General features: G+C 38.5%; 2 protein-coding genes across 6 annotated transcripts; both read left to right on the top strand.

Moving 5' to 3' along the window:
- The first annotated feature begins 8,199 nt into the window (after positions 1–8,199).
- Positions 8,200–21,741, top strand: LOC121771685 (cellulose synthase-like protein D3). 5 transcript variants are annotated; one of them, XM_042168529.1, is made up of 4 exons: positions 8,200–8,444; positions 9,478–10,404; positions 10,857–11,664; positions 12,050–13,982. In XM_042168529.1, exons 2-4 carry the CDS (start codon positions 9,518–9,520, stop codon positions 13,799–13,801), a joined length of 3,447 nt encoding a protein of 1,148 aa, XP_042024463.1. In that variant the 5' UTR covers positions 8,200–8,444; positions 9,478–9,517; the 3' UTR covers positions 13,802–13,982. The 5 variants fall into 5 exon arrangements, with proteins under 5 accessions (XP_042024463.1, XP_042024464.1, XP_042024467.1 ...); XM_042168530.1 differs by lacking the exon at positions 8,200–8,444 and adding an exon at positions 21,535–21,741 and having other exon boundaries at positions 8,854–10,404; positions 12,050–13,802; XM_042168533.1 differs by lacking the exon at positions 8,200–8,444 and adding an exon at positions 8,854–9,089.
- On the top strand, positions 15,425–21,741 carry LOC121771686 (cellulose synthase-like protein D3). Its single transcript, XM_042168534.1, has 4 exons — positions 15,425–15,699; positions 16,880–17,811; positions 18,375–19,182; positions 19,782–21,741. Exons 2-4 carry the CDS (start codon positions 16,925–16,927, stop codon positions 21,531–21,533), a joined length of 3,447 nt encoding a protein of 1,148 aa, XP_042024468.1. The 5' UTR covers positions 15,425–15,699; positions 16,880–16,924; the 3' UTR covers positions 21,534–21,741.
- Positions 21,742–24,342: the final 2,601 nt, after the last annotated feature.

Raw genomic sequence — 24,342 nt, 5'->3', positions numbered from 1 at the left:
TGTGTCTTTGTGAATATCCACTCTGTTGATCTTCTTATAAGACTGAAATTCGGCTTCAAATTTACTCCAACTTGGCATTTGGGAATAAATAATAATAGTATTAAAAATAAAGGGAATTCTTCAAATATCTAATTAAAATAAACATAATATATGGCCGATCGACTAGTTTATACCACTGAAGGAAGAAGGAGAAGCCAACTTTATTTATTTATGAATGAAGAAATACACATATTTTATTACAGCTTGATAAATAAGTTCATATATAGGAAATATCAGCAAGTTTTCCGACATATACATTTACGTAGAAGACCTTCTTCAAAACCCTCAATTACCTTACAATTGTGATCTCACCAGCATTCACCTTTGCACGTATGACTTGGTGATCAACAACTCCTGCCCATGGCTTCCCCTGATAAATCACAACCATTTAACTTTTCGATTGATTTCTCACAAAAACTTAAATAAAGATGAAAAAAAATACAATTATATATCACTATATATGCTAAAAGATAGATTTAAATGTGAATGAGTAATCACATTTAAATATTCTTTAGGAAATTTTCTCTTATCTAATAAAATGAATTTTATTATTTTTTCCAATCAAATTAGAATGGAAATGTTTATGCCAATATAGAGAAAATTGCATTACAGTTTACCTTGTCATATTATTGAATGTAAATACACAAGTTTTGAATATTTTCTAATTTTTCTTTCAAACTTTATTTTTTGAATACAACTCCGAGCTTTTCAAGTTATTCCCCACAACCCAAAATAAATAATGATGTGGCAAATAAAACAACAGCGTTTTGATTAAATTATTTTTTAAAATTTAAAATAAAAAAACGGTTATCTTGATTCATTAGAAATTGGACAGGTAAGGAAATTTCTTGTTGAATTACGTACTTACTTAAAAACCAATAAACCTCAGTTCCAAGAAATAATATCTTCTACTAAGATATTTACTGAAGAAGCAGAAGCTCTTTTAAAAGAAGCTATTCAGGAACAAATGGACCGGTTTCTTCCATGTCATCATCTTCCTCCCTTATTCCCCCAACCTCTCTTTCTCTTTCACTCTATGTATTGTCTCTCACTTCTCTTTCTCTTTCACTCTATTCATTGTTCTTAGAAAAAGTACCCAACATTTGGTTTTGGGATTTCATTGGACTATTCTAAGAATGTAAGCAAAATTTCTCAGCAAACTTCCACATTCACTGAAACGGCATACCCTAAACTTAAATGAATCGGTCAAGATTCAAGTGTAGCTAGGGTTCTTTGAAAAATTTAAAACTTCCACATTCATTTGAGTATCTTGCTTGTGTATTGGATTTGTAACTTTGTAACTGGTTTGTTGCTTAAGGGCATGTTTGATAGCTCACAGGTCTTAGTGATTAGTACATCACCGTCCATGATTGAATGTCACATATTTGACCGGCACATATTTTAAAAAATTGTTTAACTTTATAAAGTAAAATGAATATAAAAAGTTAGTGGAGTATGATAGCTACTTTTATAGATTTGTTTTATAATAAAATGTGAGTGAAATGAGTTAGTGGAATGTAGGGTCCACTTATCATATATAGTAAAAGTGAAATGAGACATTTATTGGCTGACGAACAGAAAAAAAAAGTGGGAAATTTAATAGAGAGTAAATTTGCAAGTGATTTAATCCCTGCAATAAGAAAAGAGATGAACCAAAATGAGCATAGAAAGTATAATTAAGTTAAAGTATGCTTATATTCAACATAAAATTCTACATACTCCAACAAAAATAGAAAAAAGATATTACCTTTGTCCACCAAAAATAGACCTAGTTGTTTATGCCACATATTTTAATGTGCAATTGGTAAAATAAGAGAAATGTGAAAAAAATTTAGAGAAAAGTAACGATAGTAGGGTCTATATTAATAGTAGTATTAAAATGTTTAAAACTTTAAATATTTAGAAATTGATCAAATTTTTATGGATTATCCAAAATGGTACCAATGATCTTTATTGTGTAAGTTAACATAATTCAATTTTCTTTAAATTAAATATTCATATTATAATTTCTACTTGCGGAGTGCAAAATATTTTAAAAGCACCCCCTCTTCTCTTTTGTGCATTTATTATTTTACCCCAGAGCTAATTCGATTAACTCCACTGCAAACTTGTGCAGTTGTGCTGTCCATTTCAATTTGAACATTAAAATAGCTAATTTTAAAACATTACTTATGTTGAAGAAAGCTTTTCTTTTTATTTATTCAAGTATGTTCAATGGTACGAAGATACACGCCTAAATAGGCAAGGAGATATGTACATATGGTATGATCTCTATATGATTTACCCTAGCTTTAAATCTGGAAGGAATCATTCTAAATTGATTTCACAATCTTCTCATAATCTTCGCATAATCTTCGCTGATTTCTAACACTCCCCCTCAAGTTGAACAATGTGATCTCCTATTTTCAACTTGTACAATACTTCACTGAAGCTTCTTGCATCCAATGCCTTCGTAAGAATATCTGCTAACTGATCTTTTGAACGAACAAATAAAAGGTCTATCACCTTTGCTTCTATATTCTCCTTGATGAAATGACGGTCTACCTCAACGTGCTTCGTCCGATCACGTTGTACTGGATTCTCAGATATGCTGATTGCTGCTTTGTTGTCACAAAAGAGCCTACACGGCTCGTTTAACATCAAGCCAAGTTCTGTCATTAACTTCTTTATCCATAGGATTTCTGTCAACCCACTCTTGATTCCACGGAACTCTACTTCTGCACTTGACAAGGCCTCCACCTTTTACTTCTTGCTTCGCCATGTCACAAGATTACCTCCCACGAAGGTGAAGTACCCTGCGGTAGATCTTCGGTCATTTGGATTCCCAGCCCAATCTGCATCGGTGAACCCATGTAGTGCTAAGTTCCCATGGTTCTCGAACAATATCCCGTGTCCTGGAGTTCCCTTCAAGTAGCGCACAATCCTTAATGCCGCTTCCCAATGATCGACTTGTGGTTTATGCATGAATGGACTCACTATTCCCACAACATATGCAATATCCAGCCTCGTGTGAGAAAGATAGATAAGTTTATCCACCAGACGTTGATATCTTGTTTGGTGCGTAAGTTCTGCCCCTTCAGTCAGTCGAAGACCATGGTTCTGCATCATTGGTGTTTCTGCAGGCTTGCAATCTAGCATTCCTATTTCTGCTAGGAGATCCAGAACATACTTCCATTGGCTTATGAATATTCCCTTCTTGGATCGCATTACCTCAATACCCAGAAAATATTTCAAGAGACACAAATCTTTCACCTCAAACTTGGCAAATAGATTCTTCCTTAGCTGTCTTATTTCTTCTTCATCATCTCTAGTCAGGATCATATCATCCACGTTAATAATCAGACAAGTGATTTTCCCCTCTTTCTTCTTCAAAAACAGAGTATGATCTGAGTTATTCTGTTTGTATCCATATTTCTTCATTACTTTAGTAAATCTTCCAAACCACGCCCTTGGTGACTGCTTCAAACCATAAAGGGTCTTCTTAAGCTTACACACCTCTCCTGTCTTGAGTTCTCCCTCAAAGCCTGGCGGAGCTTCCATATAGATTGGCTTAGTCACTTCGCCATGTAGGAAGGCGTTGGTTACATCAAACTGGTGTAGTGGCCAATCTTTTATCGCAGCAATAGAGAACAGTACACGAATGGTGTTCATCTTGGGCACTAGTGAGAAAGTTTCTGCATAATCAACTCCATAGGTTTGAGTATAGCCTTTTGCTACTAACCTTGCTTTGTAGCTTTCAATAGACCCGTCTGGCTTCCTCTTGATTGTAAACACCCATCGACATCCCACTAGTCTAGACCCTTCTGGCCTCACACATACTTCCCACGTTTTGCTCTTCATTAGTGCATTCATTTCTACAAGCATTGCCTCCCTCCAATGTGGAATATGCATTGCTTCCTCTGCCGATCTGGGAATTTCTTCTTCCTTATACAGGGCCGTCACAAAGGCTCCTGCCATTTCTGTCAAGTTTGCTTTAGCCAAATTTGCCACCGAATATCTACTCTTCTTCGAGATACGTTCTGGACTGTATCGCTTGGGTGGGACGCCCCTCGTGCTTTGATATGGAAGTGTGTACTACCCGGTATCTCCATCGATCACGACATTTTCGGTTGACTCTGTATCTTCTGTTGGTTCTGCAGCCGAGTCATTAGGAACATTTGTACTATTGACTCCAGTTTCAGAGATTACCTCGGATATCACTGGAGGAGGACTGTTGGGACGCGGTAATTGAGGAGGCTCTACAGTCGACGAGACAGGCTCGGCGGCAGTACTAACTGTCTCGGTTGGTTCCATGACAGAGTCACTTGGTGATGGTACAAACTAGTTTAGGGGTCCACATGACCTATCAACATTACTATGACTACTCTCCCACTGACCACTAAGACTGGTGTAGTAATATCCACACTCCAAAAAATTGCAGTTCATGGTTGTTATTATCTTCCTAGACGATGGGTCAAAGCACCTATAACCCTTTTGATTGATCCCATACCCCAAAAAAACACATTTTATGGCGCATGCGGAAAATTTCGTTCTCTCGTGTTTGGGAACATGAACATACACAGAACATCCAAAAATATTAAGGGGTAGAGTAAGGGGTTCAGGCACGTCGGCTAGAGAAGATAAAACCTGTAACGGGGTTTTCATTTTCAAAATTTTTGTAGGGAGACGGTTCACTAAATAAACAGACGTGGCAACGGGCTCCGGCCAAAGAAATTTTGGAACATTGGAATCAAAAAACAAGGCACGAGTTATTTCCATAACTATCCTATTTTTCCTCTCGGCTACTCCATTTTGTTCGAGGGTATATGGGCATGAGGTTTGATGAACTAACCCGTTTTCCATGAAAAAAATTACCATTTCCTTATTGACGAACTTCCTCCCATTATCAGACCTAAGGACTTTAATGGTTGTCTGAAATTGAGTTTGGATTAGTTTGTAAAAAAGGACAAATTTATCATAAACCTCGGATTTATTTTTTAAAAATATACCCATGTCATTCTTGAACAATCATCCACAAATATAAAAAAATATCGAAAACCATGATCACTAGTAACGGGCGCAGGGCCCCAAACATCAGTATGCACTAAAGAAAACAGACTCTTGACATGAGTTTCAGAAGACTTAAAAGACTGTCTGTTGCTTTTCGCCAAAACACAAGATTCACACTCAAAATCCTTGAGGTGGGAAAAATTAGGAAAAAAGTAATTTAAAATAACCAAGAGAAGGATGACCTAGACGTCTGTGCCACAACCAAGCATCTCGAGTCGCAGATCCGTGAGCCAGCATTGCGGCACTGCATTGGTGAGCCATCTCATCAACATAGTAGAGGCCTTGACGCTCAGTGTCATGCCCAATTATCCTCCTCGTCCTGATATCCTGTAATACACAGAAATTAGGATGCATTAGCAATGTACAATGTAATTCCTTCGTCACGTGGCTAATAGACATCCACTAGTGAGACAGTTTGGGAACATATAGGCAATTTGACAATCTTAATGTTGGTGAAATCTCAATTGTTCCACTCCCCTCTACCGAAGTTAATTCCCCATCTGCAGTTTGTATCTGACTTTTCATAGTACCACAAAAGTTTACAAAATCCTTCCTATCATGGGTCATCGTGTCAGTGGCTCCACAATAAAAATCCCACCATTCATCTTTATCACCAAATTTATGTTTGATAGTACATGCAATGGGTAGATCGTGCAATATCTTAAAACTATTAGGACTGAGTAAGGCATTATCACATATTACAGGGTCAATTTTTGAATTATTCAGAGTATGGGGTGCAGTCAGCAAAGCATGGGGTTTTTTATGTGATTTTTCAATAATGTGGGGACTATTTGAAAAAACATAAGATGGGTAGGGATTGACAAACCCTAACCCATTACCTCCTTCCCCAAATGTTGTGCCGTTCTCCGACCATACACGTCCGGCGAACGCTGCCTGCCCCACCTCATCTCCACGTCTGTCGCCTCCGCCGCTTGGAGTTCCACCCTCGGCGCCGCCTTGCCCACGAACGGTGTTTTCTGTTCTGCCGGTTTCTTCAACTCCGATGGCCAATTTGGCCTTTCCCCTTTGATTCTCCTCCCACCAATCCGGGAAACCAACCAATTTGAAGCAAGTTTCCCGGGTGTGTTTGTTCATACCGCAATTTAAACACCATAGCTTGGTTTTGTCGGGTTTGGCTGCTCCGCGGCGTGGTGTTGTCCGGGACGGATCGACGGCTGCTGGGTCTGGAATCGTGTGTTTCAGGCTCCAAATCCGAGCCCCACACCATTTGTTGCGGTGGTTGAATCGAGGTTCACCGGCAGCATTATCTTGAGCCGTATGGCTTCCCTTTTCACCCAGCCATACGCGACATCTACTGGAGGGGTAAGGCTTTCTTTGAGGATATCTCTTCTCGTCCCTTCGAATTGGGGTTCAACCCCGCCAAGAACTTGTATAATCTTCTCTGATTTATGATGTTACGGTACTCATCGATTCCTTTGTCGCAGCAGGTGATGGTCTTTGTCTGACACCGATCGATTTCAATCCATACTCCATTAGTGTCCTCCAGTAAGTCTCCAGATCCATGTCTCCTTGGACGATTCGGCTGGCCTTGTCCTCCAGGTCGTATATCATATATGAGTCCGACGTACTTTGGTACGCCACGGCTAGGCTATCCCAGATTGCCTTCGCACTTTGGTGATGTGCGAAATCTCCGACGATTTCAATCTCCATGTTGTCTACGATCCAGGAGAAGACCACTAAATCGGTCTCCTCCCACTCCATATGTTCTTTATCGGTTGGCTTTGGGGGCTTCGGCACCCCGGTGATGTGTCGTAGTGGCCTTCTACTCTCGATGGCTACTCACATCAATCGAGCCCATAGGGGATAGTTTCTTCCGTTCAGCTTGAATGCTGCTGTAACATTCTTGCTTGCTTTAAGTTTAATGTCGCCGGTTTTGACATCGTCTCCTTCTGCCATTTTCAGGTACTCGCCGGTTGTCCGCCTTCTGGTCGGGACAGGTATCGGGCGATGATGAATCTATATTCTGAGCATTCGTTTATTAGGCTCTGATGCCATGTTGAAGAAAGCTTTTCTTTTTATTTATTCAAGTATGTTCAATGGTATGAAGATACACACCTAAATAGGCAAGGAGATATGTACATATGGTATGATCTCTATATGATTTACCCTAACTTTAAATTAGGAAGGAATCATTCTAAATTGATTTCACAATCTTCTCATAATCTTAGCATAATCTTCACTGATTTCTCACAGTTTAACCAAACTTCAAATAAACATATAGTGTATCTTCTTCTTTCGGTCTTGTAGGAAAATTTCATTTTCTCTTTGCAATTTATGGCAACGGAAAAAATATTCAAATAATTCTTTCTACAGTAGAATATTCATTTTAAATTCAAAATTTTTAAATTTCGCTACCTTTATTGAACCAATAATTTAGTTGGTCGGACAAAAATTTGATTTTTTAGAGGGTCCCTATCATTAAAGTAAATATCCACCAAACAATATTAAACTTCGAGGATAATTATTTCAATCTTTCTATTATCGTATCTCTTACATTTGCAGACGAAAACTCCTTAATTTTAAAATTGTGAATTTTAGAATATCAAATCCAGATTAGGATGGAATTTGAGATATCACGACACAATATAATTCAGAATATTCCATAAATATTTTTTCCTCGTCTTCACTTCTCCTTTAAATTTATCTTGAAAAATGATTTTTAACTACTTCATTTTTTGTTTTCAGCAAACACTATGCTTATTTCCAGTAATATGCATTCTTAAAAATTTTAAACCTGGTAAAAGAAAATAATGAATTTAAGTAAAAATATTAGTATTGAAATATTAGTATTGAAATATTATAAAGTACTTCGACAATCAAATTAACTCAATATTAAAAGAACGTGATAGCTTTATGGAGTAATTTATACCTGAACATAAATGTAAAAAAATCTGAAATGAGTCAATAATAAAAGAATTTAATGGAATTTAATAAACAAGAAAATAGAGTGTAGATGAATGACACGTGTGAGGAAACAAAAGGAAGGTATAGGGTAAGGAGGTAGGGGTAGTAGCAGAGGATCCGGATCTTGTTCGAAGACATTCCCACTATTAACCTCAATCTTCGCCTCACTGTCCGTCCAATCTCTATCAACACACACCTTGTTTCAATTTCAAAACTCAATCACTAATAAACGGCTAAAAGGAATAGAAAAAGTTCAATTCTTCGCTTAAACACTTTGCCCCACCACCATTTCCACCATTGTTTCACATTCAACAAAAACGAACAACTGAACATACAACCTACCTTGCTTCTTCATGTTTCAATTCCAAACGCAACATAAACTTTTCTCGATGAGCTAGATTATTTCCTTTTATAATTTTAATTTTTCACAGGTATAGTTTTTGTCTTGAATATTCAGATCTCGTCTTTTTGAATTTTTAGCTCATTGTCTAGAATGAAGTGTCATTCTGTAGGATTAGTGTATAAAAAGATCCAAATTTGTATATGGGTTTCTTCGCCGAAGTGGGAAATTTAGCCGGCTGTTTAATGCCGTTTGAATGCGTTAGGTTTCTATTATACTGTTTTTTTTTTATCAAACTGAGTCTATGGTTTGGTTTGGTTTGGAAAATTTAGAGAGAGAGAGAGGGGGCTAACTAGTGACCGGGTCACATATAGCAAGTGTGATACAGTTGTAAATTTGATTGCAAACCGTGTGTGTGTGTGGGAAATGAATGTATATTGCCGTATGTATAAATGGCATATTTATAAATTCTAGCGTTTGAAAGTTTCTTACTCGTCTTGGGGGGGGGGGGGGGAGGCCGTTTCATTGTTTTTATACGAAGAAATTGTCTTCGCTTCCTTTAAGTAGACTGAGTAGCATAGATGATGTGATATATTTCTTTCCATTTTCTTGTTGTACATACACGATCTTCTTCTTGCTCACACGTTTTCAACACCTTTCCTTGCGTTTTACTTCTTCATCTGCTCATCTTCTTTCGAGTTGAGGTGTTTTGTGTTTTGAAGATTGAGATCATTAGGTGCACATGGTGTGATCTCTGATATCTGTTCTTTGCAGAAAATAGTTAACTTTTTTTTGTGGTTGAGATTATCTCGACTTTGCACAACTATTTTATATACTTCTTTTACTGGCAAAGATTTGAATTTGGCCAAAAAAGCAGCTGCTTTTTGCTTTTCTTGTAGAAAATGAATGAGTAACGTTGTAGAAAGAGAGTGTTTTGAAGCTATATTCAATTTAGGTATGATAAAGGTCTTGGGATGGTGGTTTTCACTTTAAAAAAGATGGTCGGAGAAAGAATGTTTGATTTAAAAAATGCTGAAAAATAATCGGACCGTTAGCGAAATATATCATGTTTGTGTTTCATAATTTAGTTAAAAAATTGATGTTTGGCTCTTTGTATGTTTCAGATTCTGGTGAGTAGATACTTTGTTATTGCATAGATTGGTAATGGCAGGAAGATCCTTCAGGCCCTCTGATTCGCAGTCAGGGAGGGGCCCGATTCCTCCCAGTGTAACCTTCACAAGAAGAACATCGTCGGGCAGATATGTGAACTTGTCAAGGGATAGTCTCGATAGTGAGATAAGTGGTGCTGAGTTTGCGGAGTACACAGTGCAGATACCACCAACACCTGATAATCAACCAATGGATTCTTTAGCCATTAGGGGGGATCCTCCAATTTCACAGAGGGTCGAGGAGCAATATGTGTCTAGCTCTTTGTTTACTGGAGGATACAACAGTGTTACTCGTGCCCACTTAATGGACAAGGTGATTGAATCTGAAGCAAACCATCCTCAGATGGCCGGGGCAAAAGGTTCGTCCTGTGCTATACAGGGCTGCGATGGAAATGTTATGAGTGACGAGAGGGGTGAAGATATTCTTCCATGTGAATGTGATTTCAAGATATGCAGGGATTGCTTCGTTGATTCTGTCAAGGCTGGTGGAGGCATCTGTCCCGGCTGTAAAGAGCCATATAAGAATACAGAATTGCCCGATGAGTCAGCTGAGCCTGGTCAGCCATTGCCTCTTCCATCTAATGCTGGAATGTCAAAAATGGAAAGGAGGTTGTCCTTAATGAAATCAGCCAACAGGTCTGCAATAGTGCGGAGCCAGTCTGGATTAATGAGGAGCCAAGCGGGGACGGATTTTGATCATAATAGATGGTTGTTTGAGACTAAGGGTACCTATGGATATGGTAATGCCATATGGCCAAAAGATGGGGGATTAAGTGAAGATCAAAATGACGAAACAGGCGAGCCTCCAGAACTTTTCAACAAGCCATGGAGACCTCTAACCCGTAAACTGAAGATACCAGCTGCAGTACTCAGTCCATATAGGTAAAAACGTTGGCTAATTTTGTTTTTATATTTTGCTTGATAGCATTTTCAGATTTTCAATCTGTGTTTTCGTACAATTTTTTCTATCTTGAATAGACTGATCACGCATATTCACAAAGTAAATCATAAGGTGCATTAGATATAATGTAGAAATTCAAGTAATTCATTTCTTACCTGATGATACTTCTTGAATAATTTAAATTGTCTGTTATTGTTCACAACCAGATATTGTTGGGTTGTGCATTTACAATGTGGTTATAAGACTACATTGAAATCTATACAAGAAACCCCCTAGCAGTGATAAATGATTCTGAACTTTTAAGTACCTTTTTGGCTTTTTTTTCGTTTGTTCTTATTTCTATTATTTCAATTGGGTATAACCCATCTGTATAAATTTGAATGGATATGGTATAAAAGCTGACAAGCATCCCTCTTCATTCTTCTTCCTCCAGACTATTAATTTTGGTCCGTATGGTTATTCTTGCTCTATTTTTGGAATGGAGAATCAGCCATCCTAACGAGGATGCAAGGTGGCTGTGGTTGATGTCTATCATCTGTGAGATTTGGTTTGCCTTCTCCTGGTTACTCGACCAACTTCCGAAGCTCTGCCCTGTTAATCGTGCTACTGATCTCAATGTTTTGAAAGAGAAGTTTGAAACACCTAGCCCTGCCAATCCAACTGGAAAATCTGATCTTCCGGGAATAGATATATTTGTTTCTACTGCTGATCCAGAAAAAGAACCTCCACTTGTTACGGCAAACACTATTATGTCTATTCTTGCTGCTGATTACCCTGTCGAGAAGCTCTCCTGTTATGTTTCAGATGATGGAGGAGCCCTCTTGACTTTTGAGGCCATGGCAGAAGCTGCAAGTTTTGCTAACTTGTGGGTGCCATTCTGTCGAAAACATGATATTGAACCAAGAAATCCAGAGTCTTATTTCGGCCTGAAAAAAGACCCATTTAAGAATAAAGTGCGCCCGGATTTTGTAAAGGATCGCAGAAGGGTTAAGCGTGAGTACGATGAATTCAAGGTTCGGATCAATGGTCTTCCTGATTCAATTCGGCGTCGCTCTGATGCATATAATGCTAGAGAAGAAATCAAGGCCATGAAGCTTCGGAGACAGACTGCTGCGGATGAAATATTAGAACCTTTAAAGGTCTCTAAAGCAACTTGGATGGCAGATGGGACTCACTGGCCGGGAACTTGGGTGGTTTCTGGTCCGGAACACTCTAGGGGTGACCATGCAGGAATAATACAGGTATATGCTCTTTATATTTATTAAATTTTCTGCTCAAATAATTTGGATATAGGTATGTACATTTAAGTCCTTCAAGATTGTTCCCATTTCGTTTTAGCATAACATGTTTCTGAACCAGTTGACTAAATTATCACTTCGGACTCATAAATCGCCTTTAATTGCAGTATTGATGTAGGTATAATTAAACAATTCTGAGGAGCTGTGAAAACAATGTTTTTGCACTTTGGCAAGCAACTATTTTCCATGCTTAATGATTATTTAGGGATTTTTTTGAAGGCTTGAACTATTTTTACTTGCTTTTCACTGAGAAACTGTATTTAGTTCATCCCTCTTAACTTCTTTGTATTGTTGATTCATTAACACTTTTGTAACTACCAAAGTGCAGGTCATGTTGAAACCACCAAGTGATGATCCTCTAAATGGTACTGATGATAGTATCCCACTTGATTTTACAGAAGTTGACATTCGGCTACCCCTCCTTGTCTATGTTTCTCGAGAAAAGCGTCCAGGATATGATCACAATAAGAAGGCAGGGGCCATGAATGCTCTCGTTCGAGCTTCAGCCATCATGTCTAATGGCCCATTCATTTTGAATCTTGACTGCGATCACTACATCTATAACTCACAGGCAATAAGAGAAGGCATGTGTTTTATGATGGATCGTGGTGGAGACCGTATTTGCTATGTTCAATTTCCTCAAAGGTTTGAGGGAATAGATCCATCTGATCGCTATGCAAATCATAATACTGTGTTCTTTGACGTTAACATGCGTGCTCTAGATGGGCTGCAGGGTCCAGTTTATGTTGGAACTGGATGCCTCTTCCGTAGAACTGCACTTTATGGCTTTGATCCTCCCCGATCAAAAGAACACTCCGGTTGTTGCAGCTGTTGTTTTGCTAAACGGAAGAAGACTGCAACTATTAAAACTGCACCAGAGGAACACAGAGCTCTTAGGATGGGAGATGACGATGATGATGAAATGAATCCTTCTCTTTTCTCTAAAAGATTTGGTAACTCTAGCTTCCTGATCGATTCCATTCCAGTGGCAGAGTTCCAAGGGAGACCACTTGCCGATCATCCTGCTGTAAAGAACGGACGGCCACCTGGTGCTCTTACCATTCCTAGGGAACTCCTTGATGCATCAACGGTTGCTGAAGCCATTAGTGTGATCTCGTGTTGGTATGAAGACAAAACTGAGTGGGGTAACCGGGTCGGATGGATTTATGGGTCAGTGACTGAAGACGTGGTGACAGGATATAGGATGCACAATCGGGGGTGGAAATCTGTATATTGCGTCACTAAGAGGGATGCTTTCCGTGGCACTGCTCCTATCAATCTCACAGACAGACTTCATCAAGTCCTCCGTTGGGCCACCGGGTCAGTCGAGATCTTCTTTTCGCGTAACAATGCCATTCTAGCTAGTCCAAAAATGAAGATTCTACAAAGAATTGCTTACCTGAATGTGGGTATCTATCCCTTCACCTCTTTGTTCCTGATCGTGTATTGCTTCCTTCCTGCGCTATCACTCTTCTCCGGTCAGTTCATTGTCCAGAGTCTAGATGTGACCTTCCTCACGTACCTCCTCGTCATCACCTTGACACTTTGCGCGTTGGCCGTGCTTGAGATAAAATGGTCGGGCATCAACTTAGAGGAGTGGTGGCGTAATGAGCAATTCTGGCTGATCGGAGGCACGAGCGCTCATCTCGCAGCCGTGCTCCAGGGTCTACTGAAGGTGATTGCTGGGATCGAGATCTCGTTTACTCTGACATCAAAATCCGGAGGCGACGACAATGATGATGAATTTGCGGATCTGTACATCCTGAAATGGAGCTCGCTGATGATCCCACCTATCACCATCATGATGACCAACTTGATAGCCATAGCTGTTGGCGTGAGCCGGACTATATACAGCAACTTACCGCAGTGGAGCCGTTTGCTCGGAGGCGTGTTCTTTAGTTTCTGGGTGTTGGCTCATCTGTATCCATTCGCGAAGGGACTGATGGGGAGACGAGGAAGGACCCCCACCATCGTGTTTGTGTGGTCGGGCCTCATCGCCATCACCATATCCCTTCTCTGGGTCGCCATCTCTCCCCCGGAGGGCGCTACTGGAATTGGAGGTTCGTTCCAGTTTCCATGATCTTTCACTGGCATAGATATTTCTTTTTGAGTATCAATGTTACACTTTGATTTTATTTGTTTATTTTTGGCATGGTTATATTTAATCAAATGTCTCTAGAGGATAAGACCAGATGAGATGACACATTTTCTGTCATGGAAAATTTAATAGTAGCTGCTTACTATCTGCATTCTTCATTTTATTCTATTGCTCACAAGAAGTGATTATCTAATGATTTTTATCTCAAGATCTAGTTAGGTTTTTGTCTAGGTACGCAATTGCATAAAATATTTCGAAATTATTTTAAATAAATTTCAATTTCCTTCTTTATTAATATCTCTGTGCTTGCGTAGATATAGTTGAATATCCATTTCATCGTGGTTTCAACCGGTAATCGTTTGACTCAAGCGGCCTTATAAAAGTTTTACTGCGTGAGCTCTATCTCATCATAATTCAGAGATTCCTCAAGTTATAATTTCACATAAATGAAATGGGTGAAAAGACAAGTAATATGACTAATGAGTCTTTGTTTGCCAAAATTTAAAAAAATTGAAGATTGTTTGCCTTTGTATGCCTTGTGCCTAAGGAATATTTCGACCAAAAAAATATTTTAAAAAGTCAAATAATCTTCTAGCAATATTACATCAAATTTAGAGATATGTGAAAAAAATTATTATGAAGACAACAGAATACATATAGTAAAGTATAAAGACTAAATTTGTAATTCTCTATTACAAAACACCAAACTTTGTGACATAAACTATCCTTACTACGATTCTTAATGGAGAAAAAATCTACTGTATATAAAAATTCAAATAGTACTAATACATATTTTGTTAGATGACTCATCATTCAATTTATTAAATTTTTAATTTAATAATATTTTCAAAACATCTCAAAAGTTGAGAATTTATTAAAATATGCAGTACTATATTTTTATGAAATATTGTGAAACTTGAGCACACAAACTACTTATTTTAACTTATGCATAATGATATGCTTTCCCTTTCCCATCTTTGATGATGTCTCATTTTTCTATTCTAAAACATTATTACACTTTTATTTTCCACTAGGATATAATTAATTTTGTATCCCACTGTATCATAATTTTCCCTAATGACAAATCTCTTATATGATTACTTTTCCATCACTATGTTCACTTTAGTCCTAATTACATTCATGACGTTCATTTTTTTTTGGCTAAAACCCATTCCATGAATATCTTCTTTTTTTTTCTGAAAAATTGATCAATGATTCAATTCTATAGACGCGAATAAAGCACTACTTATTTGTAAATTGTAATAAGGTAGAATATTTTTGTGTAGCATACAGGGGAAAATATATTAGTCGCAATATTCTGTCCTCGATATGCGTATTCTTTAAAAATTTAACCTAGTATAAGAAAATGAAGAATTTAAGTAAAAATATTACTCACTCCTTTGAATAAGTAGTAGAATTATAGAAGATTTGAAGTGTTTCTGTATCAATGTTAAAAAATAAAAATTCAGAGAATAAAAAATGAAAAATGTAATTAAATTGAATAAACAAAAAAGTGAAAACGTGTAGACGAATGACAGGTGTAAGGTGAGAAAAGGCATGTGTAGAATAAGAGATATGGGGTAGAAGCAGAGGATCCAGACCTTGTGCCCCAATCTTCGCCTCACTGTCCGTCACATCTCCTTGTTCAATTTCAAAACTCAAGCGCTCAAAACGGCAAAAACGAATGGATAAAGTTCAATTATCCGCTTCAACACTTTGCCCATTTTCCGCCATTTTTTCACATTCAACAACACAAACGAGCAACTGAATATACAACCTACTTTGCTTCTTCATGTTTCAATTTTATAAGACAGCGCCGCAAAATCAACTTTTCTCGATGAGCTAGATTATTTCCATTTTAAGTTTTTAATTTCTCACAGGTATAGTTTTTGTCTTCTATATTCAGATCTCATCTGTTTGTGACGTTCTACTATCTTAATTTTTGCTCATTGTCCAGAATAAGTGTCATTCTGTTGGATTAGTGTATAAAACTATCCAAATTTATATCTGGATTCTGTTACTGCCGTTTGAATGTGTTAGGTTTCTATTATACTGTTTTTTTCATGAAATCGAGTCTTTGGTTTGGTTTTCAACACTTTTTCTTCTTGATCTGCTCATCATCTTTCGACTTGAGGTGTTTTGTGTTTTGAAGATTGAGATCTTTAGGTGTGCATGAAGTGATATCTTATATCTATTCTTTTACAAAAATAGACAACTTTAGTTTTTGTTGTTGAAATTATCTAGACTTTACCCAACTATTTTGTGGCATTCTTTTATCGGCAAGTTTTGAATTTGGCCAAAAGAGCAGCTGCTTTTTACTTTTCCTGAAGAAAGAAATGCTGGATTTTGATTTTGATTGAATAAATAGTTTACACCCTGTGCAATCTGCAGCTCAAAATTCCTTGGATTTCTTCTTTAAATAGCTTGTCTGCAAATTCTCTACTTCAAGTAGTGTTTGCACTTGAAATATGACAAGCATTCTCGTTGTTCCATCCGGTTGGAGTCAGTAATGATTTTGTAGTTTTGGTTGCAATGTATCTATATTCTATAACATATTCCATGTATTTACCAATACGCTGAAATCTGGTTTTAACCTAGCTTGATTATCTTCGTGATGAGATCAATCAGTTTAGTGGAGTATTTAGATTCTTTGATAATTGTGCAGTCTGCAAAATTCTAGTACTAATACTTTTGATTGATCTAGTAATAGATTAATAATTTTACATGTTACATCTTAGGAAGATTTGACAAATTCTAATACTTTTTAATTGATCTAGTAATAGGTCTAGTTAGTGTTTTGTTACACATTTTTTCCTCTAAATAATTGAGGTTGCTGACAAAATTCGAAGTCTATAAATACGTTAATGAAGTGAATATTAATTTTAGGGTTCAAAATGGTTGTATACAAATGGTGGGTTTCACTTAAAAAAAGATGATCAGAAAAAGAATTTTGATTTAAAAAATGGTCCAGATTAATTGGGCAGTTTGCAAAATATATAATGTTTGTTTTTCATAACTTAGCTAAACATATTTAATGTTTGGCTCTTTGATATGCTTCAGGTTTTGGTGAGTAGATAATTGTTATTGCATAGATTGGTATTGGTAATGGCAGGAAGATCCTTCAGGCCATCTGATTCGCAGTCAGGGAGGGGCCCGATTCCTCCCAGTGTAACCTTCACAAGAAGAACATCGTCGGGCAGATATGTGAACTTGTCAAGGGATAGTCTCGATAGTGAGATAAGTGGTGCTGAGTTTGCAGAGTACACAGTGCAGATACCACCAACACCTGATAATCAACCAATGGATTCTTTAGCCATTAGGGGGGATCCTCCAATTTCACAGAGGGTCGAGGAGCAATATGTGTCTAGCTCTTTGTTTACTGGAGGATACAACAGTGTTACTCGTGCCCACTTGATGGACAAGGTGATTGAATCTGAAGCAAACCATCCTCAGATGGCTGGGGCAAAAGGTTCGTCCTGTGCTATACAGGGCTGCGATGGAAAAGTTATGAGTGACGAGAGGGGTGAAGATATTCTTCCATGTGAATGTGATTTCAAGATATGCAGGGATTGCTTTATTGATTCTGTTAAGGCTGGTGGAAGCATCTGTCCTGGTTGTAAAGAGCCATATAAGAATACAGAATTGCCCGATGAGTCAGCTGAGCCTGGTCAGCCATTGCCTCTTCCATCAAATTCTGGAATGTCAAAAATGGAAAGGAGGTTGTCCTTGATGAAATCAGCCAACAGATCAGCAATAGTGCGGAGCCAGTCTGGCTTGATGAGGAGCCAAACAGGGGCGGATTTTGATCACAATAGATGGTTGTTTGAGACTAAGGGTACCTATGGATATGGTAATGCCATATGGCCAAAAGATGGAGGATTCAGTGAAGAGAAAAATGATGAAACAGGCGAGCCTCCAGAACTTTTGAACAAGCCATGGAGACCTCTAACCCGTAAACTGAAGATACCAGCTGCAGTACTCAGTCCTTATCGGTAAATAAGCTTGCTAATTTTGTTTTTTGTATTTTGCTTAAAAGCATTTTCAGATTATCATTGTGTATTTTTATATTGAATTGATTGATCAGGTATTTTAACTAAGGAAATCGTAAGGTATACTAGATGATAATGTAGAAATTCAAGTTTCACATTTTTGGCTGAGCATACTTGAATTGTTTATGTTGTCTGTTATTGTTCATAAGCCAGATGTATTCCCAAAATCTACATAGGGCATTGAGCAAATTTGTGGTGTCACTCTAGGCTCAGTCACAGATTTGGTGGGGTTGTACATTTACAATGTGGCTATGAAACTACCTTGAAACCTATACAAGAAATCCTCTAGCTGTAGTAAATGATTTTAACATATTCCTGTAAGGTCATGATGGTTGATGCAGAATTTAAGTTCCATTTTCTCAGTAGAATTTTTTATGAACATTTTTATTTGCCTTCTCATTTGTTCTCATTATTATTGTTTTGATTGGTATAACCCATCTGTATAAATTTGAATGGATATGGTATAAAAGCTGACAAGCATCCCTCTTCATTTCTTCTTCCTCCAGACTGTTAATTTTTATCCGTATGGTTATTCTTGGTCTATTTTTGCAATGGAGGATCAGCCATCCTAACGAGGATGCAAGGTGGCTGTGGTTGATGTCTATCATCTGTGAGATATGGTTTGCCTTCTCCTGGTTACTCGACCAACTTCCGAAGCTCTGCCCTGTTAATCGTGCTACTGATCTTAACGTGTTGAAAGAGAAGTTTGAAACACCAAGCCCTGCCAATCCAACTGGAAAATCTGATCTTCCGGGAATAGATATATTTGTTTCTACTGCTGATCCAGAAAAAGAACCTCCACTTGTTACGGCAAACACTATTCTGTCTATTCTTGCTGCTGATTACCCTGTCGAGAAGCTCTCCTGTTATGTTTCAGATGATGGAGGTGCCCTCTTGACATTCGAGGCAATGGCAGAAGCTGCAAGTTTTGCTAACTTGTGGGTGCCATTCTGTCGAAAACATGATATTGAACCAAGAAATCCAGAGTCTTATTTCGGCCTGAAAAAAGACCCATTTAAGAATAAAGTGCGCCCTGATTTTGTAAAGGATCGCAGAAGGGTTAAGCGTGAGTACGATGAATTCAAGGTTCGGATCAATGGTCTTCCTGATTCAATTCGGCGTCGTTCTGATGCATATAATGCTAGAGAAGAAATCAAGGCCATGAAGCTTAGGAGACAGACTGCTGCGGATGAAATATTAGAACCTTTAAAGGTCTCTAAAGCAACTTGGATGGCAGATGGGACTCACTGGCCAGGAACTTGGATGGTTTCTGGTCCGGAACACTCTAGGGGTGACCATGCAGGAATAATACAGGTATATGCTCTTTATATTTGTTAATTTTTCTACTCAAATGATGTGGACTATTTGGTACTCCCTCCGTCCCAAGTTACTTGAGTCGTATTCCTTTTTGGGTTGTTCCAAGTTACTTGAGTCATTTCCTTTTTTGATTAAAAACAAAACATCCAATCTCACATACTTTATTCTTTCTTTTACTTTATTCTCCCATCTACTTTATTTAACTCACTAAACACAACTTTCTTAAATCTCGTGCCGAAAAGAAATGCCTCAAGTAACGTGGGACGGAGGGAGTATATATATACAGGGATGTATATATATATATATATATATATATATATATATATATATATATATATATATATATATATATACATCCTTCAAGATTGCAGCCGTATTGTTTCAGCATAATACGGTTTTCCTACTTTTATGTAGAACCTCTATGAAATTGAAACTGCACTTTGCCTACTTATTGATTATTTAGGGAGTTTCCTTTAAAGGCATGAACTATTGTTACTTGTATAAATTGCTTTTCACTGAGGAAGAGTACTTAGTTCATCCCTCTTAACTTCTTTGTATTGTTGATTCATTGACACTTGCAAATACGTAAACTGCAGGTCATGTTGAAACCCCCAAGTGATGATCCTCTAAATGGAACTGTTGATAATAGCCCACTTGATTTTACAGAAGTTGATATTCGGCTACCCCTGCTTGTCTATGTTTCTCGTGAAAAGCGTCCTGGATATGATCACAATAAGAAGGCCGGGGCCATGAATGCTCTGGTTAGAGCTTCAGCCATAATGTCTAATGGCCCATTCATTTTGAATCTTGACTGTGATCACTACATCTACAACTCACAGGCAATAAGAGAAGGCATGTGTTTCATGATGGATCGTGGTGGTGACCGTATTTGTTATGTTCAATTTCCTCAAAGGTTTGAGGGAATAGATCCATCTGATCGCTATGCAAATCATAATACTGTGTTCTTTGACGTTAACATGCGTGCTCTAGATGGGCTGCAGGGTCCAGTTTATGTTGGAACTGGATGCCTCTTCCGTAGAACTGCACTTTATGGCTTTGATCCTCCCCGATCAAAAGAACACTCCGGTTGTTGCAGCTGTTGTTTTGCTAAACGGAAGAAGACTGCAACTATTAAAACTGCACCAGAGGAACACAGAGCTCTTAGGATGGGAGATGACGATGATGATGAAATGAATCCTTCTCTTTTCTCTAAAAGATTTGGTAACTCAAACTTCCTGATCGATTCCATCCCAGTGGCAGAGTTCCAAGGGAGACCACTTGCCGATCATCCTGCTGTAAAGAATGGACGACCACCTGGTGCTCTTACCATTCCTAGGGAACTCCTTGATGCATCAACGGTTGCTGAAGCCATTAGTGTGATCTCGTGTTGGTATGAAGACAAAACTGAGTGGGGTAACCGGGTCGGATGGATTTATGGGTCAGTGACTGAAGACGTGGTGACAGGATATAGGATGCACAATCGGGGGTGGAAATCTGTATATTGCGTCACTAAGAGGGATGCTTTCCGTGGCACTGCTCCTATCAATCTCACAGACAGACTTCATCAAGTCCTCCGTTGGGCCACCGGGTCAGTCGAGATCTTCTTTTCGCGTAACAATGCCATTCTAGCTAGTCCAAAAATGAAGATTCTACAAAGAATTGCTTACCTGAATGTGGGTATCTATCCCTTCACCTCTTTGTTCCTGATCGTGTATTGCTTCCTTCCTGCGCTATCACTCTTCTCCGGTCAGTTCATTGTCCAGAGTTTAGATGTGACCTTCCTCACGTACCTCCTCGTCATCACCTTGACACTTTGCGCGTTGGCCGTGCTTGAGATAAAATGGTCTGGCATCAACTTAGAGGAGTGGTGGCGTAATGAGCAATTCTGGCTGATCGGAGGCACGAGCGCTCATCTCGCAGCCGTGCTCCAGGGTCTACTGAAGGTGATTGCTGGGATCGAGATCTCGTTTACTCTGACATCAAAATCCGGAGGCGACGACAATGATGATGAATTTGCGGATCTGTACATCCTGAAATGGAGCTCGCTGATGATCCCACCTATCACCATCATGATGACCAACTTGATAGCCATAGCTGTTGGCGTGAGCCGGACTATATACAGCAACTTACCGCAGTGGAGCCGTTTGCTCGGAGGCGTGTTCTTTAGTTTCTGGGTGTTGGCTCATCTGTATCCATTCGCGAAGGGACTGATGGGGAGACGAGGAAGGACCCCCACCATCGTGTTTGTGTGGTCGGGCCTCATCGCCATCACCATATCCCTTCTCTGGGTCGCCATCTCTCCCCCGGAGGGCGCTACTGGAATTGGAGGTTCGTTCCAGTTTCCATGATCTTTCAGACATGCTTATTTGCATAGATATATGTTGGGGGTTTATCCTTTTTAAGTACTCCATATTAGTTAGATCAATGTTGCAACTTCTTTTTATTTATTAATTTTTTCCATTGTTAAATTAAATGTTATAGAGGATAAGACAAGATGAGATGACAGATATTTTTTGTCATGGAAAATTTGAGAGTAGCTTCTTGCTTTATTCTTCATCTACGCTCTTCATTTTATTTTCTTGCTGACAAAAGGAGATTTTCAAATGGCTGTATTTCGAGATCTGGTTAGTCTTTTGAGTAGGTATGCAAGTGCTTAGAATAAGAGGTTTGTATTTAAAATAAATTTCAAGTTCCGTCTCTGAGTGTACATTATTGAATATCCGTTTTTTTGTGGTTTCAAACTTTCAACCGGTTTTCATTCGACTCAACAAGCCTCAGGTCATCTGCAGTGGTGCCGATGTCCCGGCGCCCTTCCTTGCGGAATTCCCACTGTCACGTCATAAGGACTTCCCACTGCTCTGCCGCGTCATAAGGACTTCCCACCGCACAATGGCGGAATTCCTGACAGAATTCCCACATTAAAAAAATCACAAATTCACAAATTAACCAATTTCCGGAAGTAAACAAGTTACGGAATTAAAATTCCGACACAAATAGGGAAAAAATTCCATTAAAAAAAAGAAAAGAACATTTCACCAATTTTTTTTAAAAAATACATTTCAATAATTAAAAACTACATCAACGATGACCCTACGTTGCCACACTTCTTCGATAATATCGTTCTGGAATAAACAACGAGCAGTATATATAGACATTACAAAAAAATAATAATAAATAAATCGGAATTCTGCGTGGAATTCTGCGGGAGTCGACGCAATGGCGGACGTCCCTGCGGAATTCCACGCGGAATTTCGCGGAAGGCCGCAGACCTGCGACGTCCTCAGCAGAATTCCGTATCCGCGCCATTCGTACCTAATGGCGAAGTCCGCCACGGAATTCCGATAAATCCGTGGGAATTCCGCGGCGAAGTCCGCCATTGCGGATGCTCTTATAAAAATTATTGTAGAAATTTGTGTGAGGTCTATATCATCATATCAAGAGTAGTGTTAATTCTAGAAAAGTAGTACGTCTAAAACTGATCCTTCTTTGAATTAATTTATTAGTTACGAATATAAGAGTCATTTTTATGAGTTTTAAGAAATGTGAATAAGAATGAATTCAACAAGTTATTTGAATGTTAGTTTTAGTTTTATATATTTGCTTTGTCCATAAAAAATAATTGTCCTTTTGTTTTTGGATAAAATAAAGTTTAATAGTATGTAATTGGTCAAGTATGAGAGAAAAATAGAAAATATGGATAAAGTAGGATGATAAAAGAAAAAATATTGGATGTCAATTATCCTAATCAAAGATGTTAATATAATTTATTATGATTTGTTATTTCTTTGATTAAGACAATTGACACATTCTCAACATTTGCAACATTTTTCTTTTAATTTCTCTCTCTTAAAAAAGTTTCTTTATGGCTATGAATACCTCTTAAAAACTTATGCTTTCTTTAACTTACTAGCTCGATTATCCAAATATTTTTATAATCCATAAATTCTTAAGATATTACTCCTATATTTTTTAAACTCTTGAATTACTATTTATAAGTTCTTTTAAATAAGTTCAGCAAAATCTCTCATTAGTGTCACATCAGAGAAAAAAATGAGTACATAATTATTGGCCAGCTATGGATGTGAAAGAATAGACAAAAGCATGAAATAGCTTCAAAATTACATTCGAAAACATTAGAAGAATTTAGTTGTGGGCCCTCTATCTACTTCCAAGTTAGGAAAAAAAACAGAATGCTAAACTATTAGGTCCGTTTGGTAGCTATGTCATGTTTCGACTAGGCATGCTACAATTCATGATACTTATCATAGTTTCAATTATTTAAGAAATATATATTGGTGTTTGGTAGATTAAGATAATTGTGAGTTATCTTATTTAAGTGTTTGGTTCAACAAGTCACAAATAAGGATTAAAATTGTAATTGTCAAAATTATCCTAATTAATTTTATTTAATTACTTAATTAATTGTTCGGAAGAACATATCCATGAAGCCACTGTACCTTCAGCTATGGAAGAAGCAGCATTTTCCATTCCTTTTTCCGCACCATTCAAATTGTAATTCAACGATTTACCGCTGTTGATATTGTTGTTGTTTCCGTCAAATTCGTGAATCGAATCGTTGTTCCTCACCATTTCCACTCTTTTCCACCTGCTCCGATCGCCGTGTTGCGCCGCCGCGGAGGCGGAGGCGGAGGCGCCGTAGCCGCTCAGATTGATGCTCGATTTTGACGCGCTGTTGGCGTTGGTGATCGTCATCGTCGCAGCTATGGAGTCAATCATGGTGGAATTGAAGAGTTGCGACGGCGGCGCGGCGGCGGAGGAGAAAGGGGAGAGGATCTTATTCGCGGCGGGGCGGAGGGGGTAGATCGGGCCGATGCCGTCCAGATTCGCGGAGGATCTCAAGGCGGAGGCGGCGGAGAACAGATCCATCCGCCGCGAGTACGGGGAGTCTCCGGAGAACGGAGCGGAGGGGACGCCGGTGAACTCCTGCACCATTTGCCTGAAATTGTTGGTGTATGTGGTGAGCACGGTGGTCGGCGCCCGCCACGACGCTTGCGTCCGCTTCTTAGGGTTCCTCTGCTGCTGCTCCGGCGTCGCCGGAGTCGGATTAGGCGGCGGCGAGCTCCCGAGGCTGGAGAAGGCTTGATTATGGGTAAAAATGTATTTTGCAAAATTAACTAGGCATCCTTGATATGTAAA

Source organism: Salvia splendens, chromosome 16, assembly GCF_004379255.2.
Source record: "Salvia splendens isolate huo1 chromosome 16, SspV2, whole genome shotgun sequence".
NCBI classification, from domain to species: domain Eukaryota; kingdom Viridiplantae; phylum Streptophyta; class Magnoliopsida; order Lamiales; family Lamiaceae; genus Salvia; species Salvia splendens.
The sequence above is the reverse complement of the archived record's forward strand: the minus strand, read 5'-3'. Positions and strand labels throughout refer to the sequence as shown.

Bases quoted from the DNA above. Each gene is read 5' to 3' on its own strand.
- LOC121771686 (XM_042168534.1), top strand. From the start codon at position 16,925: ATGGCAGGAAGATCCTTCAGGCCATCTGATTCGCAGTCAGGGAGGGGC. The intron at 17,812-18,374 runs GTAAATAAGCTT...TTCTTCCTCCAG, and splicing joins GCAGTACTCAGTCCTTATCG to ACTGTTAATTTTTATCCGTA. The intron at 19,183-19,781 runs GTATATGCTCTT...CGTAAACTGCAG, and splicing joins ACCATGCAGGAATAATACAG to GTCATGTTGAAACCCCCAAG.
- LOC121771685 (XM_042168530.1), top strand. From the start codon at position 9,518: ATGGCAGGAAGATCCTTCAGGCCCTCTGATTCGCAGTCAGGGAGGGGC. The intron at 10,405-10,856 runs GTAAAAACGTTG...TTCTTCCTCCAG, and splicing joins GCAGTACTCAGTCCATATAG to ACTATTAATTTTGGTCCGTA. The intron at 11,665-12,049 runs GTATATGCTCTT...ACCAAAGTGCAG, and splicing joins ACCATGCAGGAATAATACAG to GTCATGTTGAAACCACCAAG.